The 12,845-nt window shown below is 37.5% G+C and overlaps 1 protein-coding gene across 5 annotated transcripts in view; it reads right to left on the reverse strand.

The window, feature by feature from the left end:
- TTLL7 (tubulin tyrosine ligase like 7) overlaps nucleotides 1-12,845 on the reverse strand; it is a 144,814-nt gene that overhangs the window by 26,603 nt on the left and 105,366 nt on the right. For all 5 annotated transcript variants that reach the window (XR_006296630.1, XM_043575426.1, XM_043575423.1 and 2 more), the window contains one exon: nucleotides 2,677-2,837. Coding sequence is in view for 4 of the 5 variants with exons in the window: in XM_043575426.1 (XP_043431361.1) it covers nucleotides 2,677-2,837 (161 nt within the window). In the remaining variant the exon portion in view is untranslated. The remainder of the gene's footprint in view (nucleotides 1-2,676; nucleotides 2,838-12,845) is intronic.

Raw genomic sequence — 12,845 nt, forward strand, 5'->3', positions numbered from 1 at the left:
TCCAAGATTTTACACCTAACTGTGAATGACAGTTGTGCTTTTATTAAAATCATTCTCTTAGAACTGAGTTTAGAGTAGATTTTTGCCTTGACTATTGGGCTGTTAGGCCAAACGTTAAAGGAGTATGCATTGACTAAACATGACTCAAAGGATTACTAACACTACTCTGGGTCTAACCTGTGAATCAAACACAATGCTGTGTGACTTCATGAAATTGAGGAAGCCTAAGAAACCCATTCGTAAGGCTGCAAAATAAAACCCAGTGTTAAACTCACCTCTACAAACCGCCAAAATTTTAAAGAAATGGATGGAGTATGGAGATCAAATTGGGCTCAAAGCTACTCCTGCTCTATTTGCCCAGATGTGGTGGGGCTGGGGATCTGACTAAGGCTATGGGACTTGCAATCAAGCAAGTCTGGCAACCACTGGGAATGCTGCTTTGAAGGGAATCAGTGAAACACACAGCTAAGAGCTTGGGCTCTTGTCTCAGACAACCTGGGTTTAAATCCATGCTCACCTAGTTACTATAAGAACCTGGATAAACTACATGCTCTCTCTATGCGTTAATTTCCTCATCTATACAATGAGAATAACAATAATAATTTACTCAAAACACTAAAGTGGCAACTATAAGACTATTTACTATGTAAAACAACGTCAGGCTTTTAGTAAGTCTTCAATAAATGTTGTTAACTCTCATCATCAATACCAATAACAATAGATACCACCAGAGAAATTTAAGGGGAGTATTGTGCAAAACACAAGAGAAAAAGATTCTGAATCAATTAATATTTTGCCAAACTAGTTCAGGGAAGAGGAGCCCTGGAGGCAAAGAAGAACCACTTGATGGGCATCTTTAGGGTCTGGAGTTGTAGATTATCTCATGAACTCAAAGCTACCAGCACTAGTTTCAGTAGCAGACTGTCTGACTGTTTTCCCTGGTGAAAAATAGCTGGGATTCATATGTAGCATTCCAACCAATGGATCAACAAACAGAAAAAACAAACAAACAAAAACATTCCAACTGTGAGTCTAGATTGAGAGAACTTCTACAAAGAGGCAACAACTAACAGGCCATAGAGCATAGTTCAAATATTCCACTTAACTCTCTGAGGAAATAATTTATAGCCAAGATTACTCTCAGGTTTTACCCAAACCCAGAGCACCTTAGAAAGTCTTCCTGTTGTGAATGGCTACTGAGGAGATAGTAGTGAGAGTAAGTCTGCAAATGATATGAATGAATCAGTACTAGATGACCAGAATATTTAAATGGAGGACATTCAGACATCATTTCAGACTACAATAGGCTGTTATGATTTTACCAAAAAGGAAGTACAGGCTGGGTCTTTACACCGAATTTAAACAATGCAAAGGGAATTGGAGGGATAGGGTTGTGCAAAGCAGCCCGGTCAGACACTTAAGGACACCAAAAGCTCCGATGAAGAAAAGAAAATATTTTAAAGATATTTGAAAATAACGAGCTTGTTTTTCTGGCACAAGCTTTAAGTAGAAAAGTAATGACAAAGAGGACTAGAGAAATAAGAAAGAATCAGCATATTAGAGAGTGTTGTGTCTCTAGATAAAAACTCTAGACTTTAATGATAAATGAGGGAACTCACTACAGATTTTAGGAAATGACCCCTGACAGTAGGATGGATATGGGAAACAAAAAACTGGAGGCAAAAATGTCTAGAAATCTACTAATCTTACCTAGCCTTTCTATAAATGGCTAGAATATTTTATGTCTCTTTTATAATCATTACTTTTTTATATCTCTTCTTTTGTCTACTAGAGGCAACAAAGCTTATTGGTTAAGACCATAAATTCTTGGGCCAGGTTCCTTGAGGCCAAATCCCAGTTGCACTAGGTCCTTAGCACCTATCTGTGCCTCAGTTTCCTTGTCTATAAAATGGTGATAAATCATAAAACCTGTTATGAGGATTAAATCACTCATTATACATAAAGTGTTTAGAACAATGCCTGGCACACAGTAAGTAGTATAGCTTTAGCTATTATCATTTTTAAGAGTCTTGCGGGGATCTGTGGGGAATTCAACTCTGTATCTCCAAAAGTATTCAACGCGGTAATAAGTACTTAACAATAGCTAAGAACAATGAAAAAGAAAGTAGCCCCATGGGAATGTGACAGAAAAACTAACAGGATTTAGTAAACAATTGAAGATGCAGAAGCCCCTAAAATATCAAACCTGCATAACAAAGGGATTAAGGGAAGGCCAGAAAGGTAGCCCTTTCTAATTGAAAAAGAGGTAGGGAATGTTTGGTTTTAAATTATCTTAAGGCTAAAGAAACAATGAATCACAATAGCTTTGGCAGGACTGAAATTTTGGAGAGGGACGGTAGCCATATTTTGGAAGTCTGTTGTACGAAGGAAAGAGCAGAAGAACATTAAGAATATTGATTCGTAACTGAGATTTTCATTAAGACTACTTTCTCTCCATTGAATTCAATTTAGTTAGGTGTTATGTTCATATTCATTATCTCATCTAAATCAGTTCAACTGCTATAAACTACAGCTGAGTACAAAAAAATTATATGCAGTAAAAAATATCCATATTTTAAGAGATCATAATGGAAATTCAACCATTTTATTGGCCTTCCTCTAACCAAATAATAAAATGTTAAAAGTAACAATAATAAAAGATAATTTAGAACTTACCCTGAATCACAGAAACAATTCCACAGTCCTTGACCATGACTCCAGAGTAAGCGATTAAAAACCCTGTTGAAAATCCGATATAAATTTACTTCCTCGACATCAGGTACCTTCCAGATGCGTGGAAGAATTGTACGGATACTTGTTTTTACTATGTCCAAAACCTAGTGGAAAAACCAAAGTTATTTCAAAATCTAAGTGTGTGTGTGTCTAAAATTCTAAGATGAATATATGTAATTCAAGCATAAATACACACACACACACACACACACACACACACACACACACACTAATTCATTAAACAACAGCACAGAGTAAAAATCCCATGCATTTATGTAAGTTTGGTGTATGCCACAGGTGACAAATCAGACCATTGGAGTAAGAAGAGATTAAGTTTGAAGTTAAAATTTAAGTTAAATGCAAATTAAATCAATAAATGGAGATTGAAAAATAGTAAGCTTTACTTAAAAAATAAAGCTGAATCCTCATTCACTCGATTTAAAAAATCAGCTCTAGAGGGATTAGAGTCTTAAGTTTAAAAAATAAACCATTAAGAAAGAATTAAATCATGTCATCTGTAGCAACATGGCTGGAACTGGAAGGTATTATACCGAGTGAAATAAGTCAGTCAGAGAAGGACAGATATCATATGTTTTCACTCATTTGTGGATCTTGAGAAACTTAACAGAAGACCATGGGGGAAGGGAAGGGGAAAATATAGTTACAAACAGAGAGGGAGGGAGGCAAACCATAATAAACTCTTAAATACAGAGAACAACCTGAGGGTGGAAGGGGGTGGGAGAGAGCGGGAAAATGGGTGATGGGCATTGAGGAGGGCACTTTTTGGGATGAGCACTAGGTGTTGTATGTAAGCGATGAACCAGGGAATCTATCCCAAAAAACAAGAGCATACTTTACACACTGTATGTTAGCCAATTTGACAATAAATTATATTAAAAATTAAATAAAATAAAATAAATTTAAAAAATAAAAATAAAATAAAAATAAGCCACTAAATATCTTAGTGAAAAGCATTGGTGAATATCTTTTAGTCCTTAGGTTAAAAAAAGATTACTTTAACTCACAAAAAAGTGTGGGTCATAAAAGAATAATAGATTGATTATATTAAAATTAAGAACTTCTGGCCATCAAAAAATACATTCAAGAAAATAAAGGATCAAGTTACAAACTGGGAAAATAGATTTAAAATATATACCTCCAACAAAAGATTAATATCAGAAATACATAATGAATGCCTAACAAATTGTTAACATAAACACCACCAACTTAGAAAAAAATGCACAAAAATACATGGACTGGAATTTCACAAAAGAGGGAATAAATTTGCCCAGTAAACATAAGAAACAAAAATTAAAACCATAAGATATCTCTTCATGTCCATTTAACTGACAAAAATTCAAAGTCTGACAATACCAAGTGCTGGAGAGACAGGGACGTGCAGGGTCTCTTAGACACTTTTGGTGGGAGTAGCAATTGGTGCTGTCACTCAAAAATGGCTTGGCATTATCTCCTAAAGTTAAAAATTCATATACCCTATAACCCAGCTACGTTGGTCCTAAGAGAAATCCTCTCAGAGGTTAAAAACAAGAGGCATGTACAAGAATGTTCTAACAGCTGTTCACAATTGCAAACAGCTGGGAACATCCTAATTGTCCTTCAATGGGAGACTGAACAAATAAACTGATACCCTCATTCCAGTGAACTATTATACAATAATCAAAATGAATGAAATACAACAACACGCAAAACACAAGCATCCTAGTAATATAATAGTACATTTTTAAAAATGCAAACCTGAGTTATAATATACAGTATGAAATCCCTTTAATAGAAGTAAAAACAACTAAATATTAAAAATACTTATGGGGAATAAAGATAGACAAATAAGAATTTATAAAGAAAGAAAGTAAAGAACTAATAAATCCTGAATTCAAGAAAATGGCTACCTGAGATATGGGGAGGATGTCCAGGGGAATGGAGTAGAGTCATGTGATTGAATAACAGGTCACTGCCAGGAACATAAGTTTTGTTTTAGATGTGGGGGTCACAAACAGGACAGTGACCTTACAAACACTAAATAAAAGCAGGTCATATACAGACCATTAATGAGAGAGTATCAGGAAATAAGAACTATGATTAATCTAATTCTGGACAACTGAAATCCTAGAGGTTCTAAAAAAATTTGTAAACCCAAAAATTGACTTTGCCCAGTTCACATCTATTTAATAATTATACAATGCAGTATTTCCAATGAAAAGTCTTAAAAAAAAAAATAGGAAGCACCAACAAATACAGTTATTCAAACAGTTATTCAAGACTTTTACTTTGTATTTTATTTATCTAATTGAAGGAACTGCCTGGAAGTATGTGAGTGAGTGGTGAGAAGAGAAAGAAGCTTGCAAACATCAAGGCTGAAGGAAGACAGATTTCCCTCAATTGGCACAAATGTAGAGAGAACTGGAGGCAGATAGAGGAAGAATTTAATTTGCCTCTCTTTAAAACAACCATATTTAAAGAAGTGATACTAGTTCTCTCTGAGAAGGCAAATGTAGAATAAATATCTGTTTAAAATCAATTTAGTAAAAAACTTTCAAAACACTTTATTTAGAGAAGAAGGTCGACTTCAACTTCTCATGATGAATTGTGTGAGCCTCATGCCTTCCCTTCCTGTTCACCATGAAGTGGAAACAGTATTTGCAACTCCCACTGCAGGTTAAGGGTATGTCAGATGAAGGGGCAGCGAATAAGGAGAGAGAATGCAATCTGTAATAAAGTCGCCTGGGGAAAAAATTGTCCTGGAAAAGCTCGTTATTACAGATAACAAATGCTTAATAATTAAGAAGTATTTAAAAACATTTTTAATATGAATTATTCACAATAATACTGATATGTGTATTGATTAATACCTTTTATTTTTTACAATTTTCATTTAAGCTATTAGTTTAACTCATATGTATATTTTTTAATGTTATTTATTTTTGAGAGGGCAAGCAGGGGAGGGGCAGAAAGAGGGAGACAGAGAATCTGAAGTGGACTCCACACTGACAGCAGAGAGACCGTTGTGAGCTCGAACTCACGAACACGAGATCACGACCGGAGCTGAAGTCAGACACTTAACCAACTGAGCCACCCAGGCACCCCAAACTCTATATTTTTTAATGTAGAAAGCAGTACTCATGACTGATATGATGGAAGAATCCACACTAGCAGTAAATGATAAATTTCAGTAAATTTTCCTTTCTACTTTCTATGTATTAGTGAGTAATAACAGGCCAAAAGTCATAACACAGGACAAATTTAAAAAGCAGCCATGCTAATGTTAATTTCATATTCTATTAATAAATAGCTATTCAACTTTAAAGCATTTGAGATTATAAGTTATTTGTTTATTTCTTTTTTAATACATTTTATGGTAAAATCCACACAACGCATAAGAACCAAAGAGAAGAGCCTGCCTGCTCTATACTAAGCACTATACTAGGTGCATTATTTAGTGGAGACCCTCTTGGCCACTGCTCTGTACATGTTTTAGTCTTACTTTAGAGGGAATTTTAAAACCATGATCATTTAATATCCTAGCCCACACATGACTGAAGGCAACTTCAGAAAGCAGCTAGGGAATTAGGGGTGGTGAATGCTTGTGCTCTACTCCTAATGTTTCCTCCAAAATGGAGAGATGAATACATTTGCTAGGCCTCTTGCACCACATCAAGTATCTCTGCCTGAATGATTTCCCAGAATCATGAGACTAGCATGGTCTAGGCAACCCAGGAACTTGCTCCTTCTTTTCCTGAGCAGCCCACTGGGAACATACATTCTACTTTGCTTCTCTTTGCCCTATTTTTATTTTATTTTATTTTATTTTATTTTATTTTATTTTATTTTATTTTATTTTATCTTATTTTATTTTAATGTTTATTTACTTATTTTGGGAGAGAGATAAAGGGCGAGTGGGGGAGGGGCAGAGAGAGAGAGAAACAAAGAATCCCAACCAGGCTCTGCGAGGTCAGTGCAGAGCCTGATGCGGGGCTCAAACCCATGACCTGTGGGATCATGACCTGAGCTGAAATCAAGAATGGACTAACCTCCCAGGTGCCCCTGCCCTCAATTTTAAAGGAGGCAAGCTCTCTGCTCCTGGAGAAAGGAGGGGGTTAGAGAGACCTGTAATTTGGAGGGCACGTGGGCATGTAAACCGAGGGGACAAGTACCTGAATCCCTGCATCTTCCCTCTGAGCCTTCATATGCACTCTTTCCTCAGCTTGGAACAGTCTTCCTTATCTATTCACCTGGTGAACCTACTCAGGGACAACTTTACCTGCCATTAAACTATGATCCCTTAATCCCCGGTTCCTCCTCTATTAATAACTACCTTGCTTTATTTTAACTTCCTGTTTCACTAATATAGACTGTTAATCCATATAAAGGGAGGCATTATGCCCATCTTGGTAAAAAACGTATCATGTCTTCAAGGCTGAAGATAGGTCTAGCACTCAATAGGTGTTTATCTTAGTGAAACTGTTCCTTGCATCAAAGTGAAACCTATGCAGACACGGTAAAAATCAGAGCTCACACTTTTTGAGAGCTTCCTATAGACCTCACTGTGAACCAGGGACTGTTCTAAACACTTTTACATAGAACAATTCACGTAATCCTCAGAACAAAAACATAAAGTAGGTACAAATTGATCCACAATCCTTTTCCAAAAAATCATGAGGCTGGATTCCATAATCATAAATATTTCTATTTCCGCAGGAAAATATATGAATATTCAAACCAAGACATGAGACAAAAATAACACATACCTTCCTGTCAAGTCATTGTCATCAAATGAATTCAAGTAGGTTAGGTTTTGCTGCCTAACGGTTATGAAAATTTTTCATTTATTTTTTTGTTTATTTATTTTGAGAGGGGGTGCCAGTGGGGAAGGGGCAGAGAGAGGGAGAAAGAGAATCCCAAGTGGGCTCCTCTCAGTGTGGAGCCAGATGCGGGGTTCAGTCTCAACGATTGCAAGACCATGACCTGAGCCAGTATCAAAAGTTGGAGCCTAACTGACTGAGCCACCCAGGCACCCTGGACATGTTTTCGTTCTGAGAACACTTCTGGATCTCATTTTATGGATGAGAAAACTCTGGCATGGAGCAGGTAAATAACTTCGCCAAGATTACACAGCTAGTAAATGGACAGTTCTGTAGCCAGAGCTTCTGGGGAAGCACTATCCAACACTGCCTCACAACTAATTTGATCTGCCCAGGTGTGAACAGCAAACTCTACAAGAGAATCAAATTGTTACTTCTTAGATTCAGATTTGCCTCTAATCAAGTGATACTTGGGAAAATGGGTTGGGTTACTGTACATAAAGAAGGCTGCCCAGGCACGCCCTTTATCAGGGCCATGGTGAAGGGTCTAGTCTGCTTAAGAGGCTCACAGATGGCAAGACAGTGACTGCACCTTTAGCAAAACATCCACTGAATAATCTTAGGAAGGCAGAGGGCAGACAGGCAAGAAATCAGACTGGAAAGAAGTAAATTAGTGCCAGTTCTATCTGCAATGCTATTTTGGATATCTGGGTGCTTTGGTGTTAGAACAAAATGGTAGATGAATGATTTGTGAAACACGAAAACAAATGGTCAGCAAGTTGCCCTTTGTGTTTATCTGTGGACTCAAGTGAGGCTAAGTTATAGAATACAGGTATGCATTTCCTGACATCGTGACTTTTAAAAGCACCCCGATCTAACATTAAGCTCTCCAAGGGAAAAAATAAATAGGAGATTCAGTCAATGAAAACATTAATAAAATGAAAAGATTTGTCTTTTCCATATGAAATATAGCACATTGAAGGCATAGAGCACACAAATTCATATTTTGCAAGAACATACAGATGTTGAATGACAAACTGCTCCATATGGCTGAACAGTTGGTTCTAAATTAAAATAATGGCATGAGGTGAGGGAGGTTTAGAAATAACATTAAAATCACTACATGCTGTACTAATGATGCATGCAGCAGCCATGGCTATGGGGGAAAGGCACTTTTGCTGATGCAACACGAACAGCTCTGTGCAGCATCTATGTCGGCTCAAATGAAAAAGAGATGGGAAATAATAACATCAAAATGCACAAAGAAGCAGCTACAGTAGGTATTAAAAAGAAATTGCTATGTAGAGAAGAAATACTTGATAAACAAGGATCTCAGAACCCCCAAATAAATGCAAATATGGTCTAACCTTAATATCACTACTTATTTCTCTTCATCCTCCAATCTGAGGTTTATGCCTAGGTATCACGTCAGAGAATAAGCTTCTCAGCAAATCTGGCATTCTTCACAGCCCGCCAGCACTGCAGTATTTTCATACTTCTCATATATTCCTTACAAATTATAGAAAGCAGCTGCATTCTTGGCAGAAAGCTGTATTATGCAAGTGTGGAGTTACCACAACATGATATTAAATAAGATTAGCTGTTTCCATTTTCACCTGGTGAGGATTCTGTTCAGTATTTAATTCCCTCATTCTTGACCTTTAACGCTTACATCCAATAAGGAAAATTTGAAATAAGGCACGTGAAAGAGTTTGTGTATGAGGATTCTAATCTTACAGTTTTATAACATTTTAATGAGCAACCAGCAAATGCTTTGATCCTGGAACAGAAAAAGTGAGATACACATTTCAACAACGGTCTATAAATAGAATTAAGAGCTTTAAATTATGCATTCCACACCGAATACAGTGCTTGGGACATGATAGTCCCTCAATTAATATTGTTGAATGCATGTTAGAATGAGCAAGTAACTAAATGAATGAATGAACAACTCTCAAAATCCCCAGTAGTGCCTAGCACAGTAATCGTACAAAATGGCAACCAATAAATGTTTGTCAAATTAAATTGCATGACATGCAGCCTTTGTGGCAGCCATGGAGACGTGCCATTTGGGTCAAGTTGCTTCCAAGAGTGAGTTAGCCTCCCCATTCAGGATCCACTGCATCATTCAAGCTTATGCTCTCCTCTGACTGTCCCCAACCAAATGGTTGGGCATGGCTGGGACACCTGAGAGGCGTCGTTTCTGCCTAGCAGGCAGTGCTTGTTCTGCCTCCCCACCAGCGCTACAAGGCTTTCTGAGAACTTCACTAGTCTCAGGTTCTTCCTCCCAACCCTCTTGCCTTCCATTCACAGCTGTCAGACCTATACTGCAGTCTGAAGGCCTGTCGTATCTACTTGAACTCTCTTACCCTTTTATCTTTCTTGTGAGTTTTCTCTTATAAATCTCTTTCACTTCTAAATCTGTCTTATGTCTGCTCCCCAGGAGACTGAAAGGACACAGCCTTCCAATGATCACTATCATCCCAGCCCAAAGAAGCACAGAGCTGATTAATCCACATCTAGATGTAAATTAGTTAAGTGCATGACCTTATGAATAAGTAACGTTTTATAATATCTAAGTCTACGTTCAACAGCTGACCCACATTCTAGGTTTCTTTTTGTTTTCTTGGATGCAGTTTTTGGCTTTAAAAAGCAATAGGACAGGTTTCAAACAGATGGTCAAATAAATGGTTAATATATTACAACCCAACAGACAATTTTTTATACCTCATTTCCACATACTCTACATAAAATAATTCTACATCTGAAGACCTGAACTCTTAGTAGTCTCGCTGTATCTGCAGTTCCACCTTCCACAGTTTCAGTTACCCGAGGCCAACCACTGTCCGGAAGCAAATGGATACTCCTTCGGACGTAGTCTCAGAAGGTCAACGGTAGCCTAACGTTGCGTCACAATAACTACGGCATTCACCTCACTTTATCTCATCGTGTTGGCATTTTATCATCTCACGTCATCACAAGAAGAAGGGTGAGTACAGTATAATATGATATTTTGAGAGAGAGAGAAACCATATTTATACAACTTTTATTATAACATATTGTTATAATTATTCTATTTCATTATTAGTTATTGTTGTTAATCCCCTACTGTGCCTAGTTTATAAATTCGACTTTACCAGTGGTATGTATATATGTATGAGAAACAACAGAATATCTACAGGATGCAGTACTATCCCCATTTTCAGGCATCCACTAGGGGACTCGGAATCCCCCGCGAATAAGGGGGAAGCACTGTTAAATAAAACACATTGGAGAAACAGCCTGGTATGACGATCCTTAGTAGGAAAACAAAATCAGCCTGCATTTTATACCTCCTAAGGCAGAACACCCTCTCACATGATGTCTCATTTCTTCACAAAAACCCTCCAAATCTTAAGGTTAAAAATCTCAGAAATTCTGAAAAGTTACCTGCCCCAAGTAAAGGACAGAGGCAGTATTTAACTCAAATCCACATGACTACAAGTCCAGTACCTCTTTCCACTATCTAATATTGCCCCTTATCAACATATAAAGCTTAATTTTTTTTCAATGTACTTTTCAACTCATTATTATACTGGCTCTCTTGTTGCAAGAAAAAAAATATTTCAGTCATTCTCTTATCTCACTTTACCTCTTGATTTCATTTGAAACACAACAAGATTGGGAAGAGGTAGAGAAAAAGTATTTATATATTATAATATATACATATACATATATACAACTAGAGCAGACAAACATATTTAAGTTTGTCCCAACGATTATTTTATAATATATCTCTATACTTATCCTATCTGGGCTAAATTTTAAGTACTTCACTTCATTCATTCTAATGCTATTGATTAAATGAACAAAACATAAAAACAACAACAACAAAAAATCCCAATTAAAAACTCTGTGTTTATGTCTCTTAGAGCTCAAGACCTCCACCGTTGGTTGGCCTTATGATTTGCATTCACGGTATGTGTATTTGTTATGCTTATTTTGTGGGCATGGGTGAAAGAACACATACATTTGGCAGGGTAAATTTTACAAAAAGGAGAAATTTTACAAAAATTCGTTTCCTTATTATCCCAATAATTCCTCATGGGTGACAGCTCCTCAGTGGCCCTGGCAGTGAGGGGGAGAGTGTCATCACATGACAAATGCTGCTGAGCGCTGCCTTCTGTTTCTTTTCCCAGGAGCACTTCACCTTTCATGATGTATCTGAGAAATTAGAGTTTGTTTTGGAAAAACAGTGTCTTAAAAAAAAGGGTTGAGGGGAGAGAAAGAAACGCAGTGATCATGACGTTACCACGAAAAATTGTTGCAAACAAGTTGTAGATGTGTAAATTCTGGCCTTTTCCTTTCCATCGTAGCCTAGGCCTACTATTCCTGAGCCATCTTTCAGGGCCTCCTTGAAAGCAGAACGTGGCAGGATAAACTTGCTCTAGCTAAGATCAGCCCTTTCTGTTCTCTGAGAGTCAATATTCAGCTACAGATTCTTCTGCCAAAAACACAAGTATTAAATTACCTTCTGCAGAACTTCTGTAACTGCTTGGGTAGTGTAAGCTATGGGACTGTAACACGTTGTGCATTGAAGATGGGACGTCTTACTACTTTTTACAAGCATAGAGGACACAGAGTACTTTTGGTTTATGCCAGAATGGAAGAAGCCACCAAAGGGCTCAAAGAAAGGATACCTAGGTATGTAAGTTGTATTAAAAAATTCTGCCCCCTCACACTGGCGCTTCCACTCCTGTAACATGACAGTGTATGACAAGCATGGACATGTGGCTACACATCTGGGAAATGAAGGAAAGGGCTACACAAACACAACTCACTCCAAATATTCTTAGAGGACATCAGTACAGGAGAAGTAGATGTACTGGCAAAAGTACGTGCAAGTAAATTTACAAGCAATTGTTTAATTTTACTCAAAATTTATAAACCAAGTTGAACATAACAATCCTAAAACGTGAAATAGTTTTCTTCCAGTTCACAAAAGTCATTACTATTCACATACATCCTCTGATCATCCTCTACAATGTTTATCAGACCTTCTCAAATCACACGTGAAAAAACAGAATGGCGTCCTCGTTTGTAGCTGCTGTTCAAATAAACACACATCGGGGCGCCTGGGTGGCTCAGTCGGTTGAGCATCCGACTTCGGCTCAGGTCACGATCTCGCGGTCCGTGGGTTCAAGCCCCGCGTCGGGCTCTGTGCTGACAGCTCAGAGCCTGGAGCCTGTTTCGGATTCTGTGTCTCCCTCTCTCTCTGACCCTCCCCCGTTCATGCTCTGTCTCTCTCTGTCTCAA

This window comes from Prionailurus bengalensis, chromosome C1 (genome assembly GCF_016509475.1).
Source record: "Prionailurus bengalensis isolate Pbe53 chromosome C1, Fcat_Pben_1.1_paternal_pri, whole genome shotgun sequence".
Classification (NCBI taxonomy): Eukaryota; Metazoa; Chordata; class Mammalia; order Carnivora; family Felidae; genus Prionailurus; species Prionailurus bengalensis.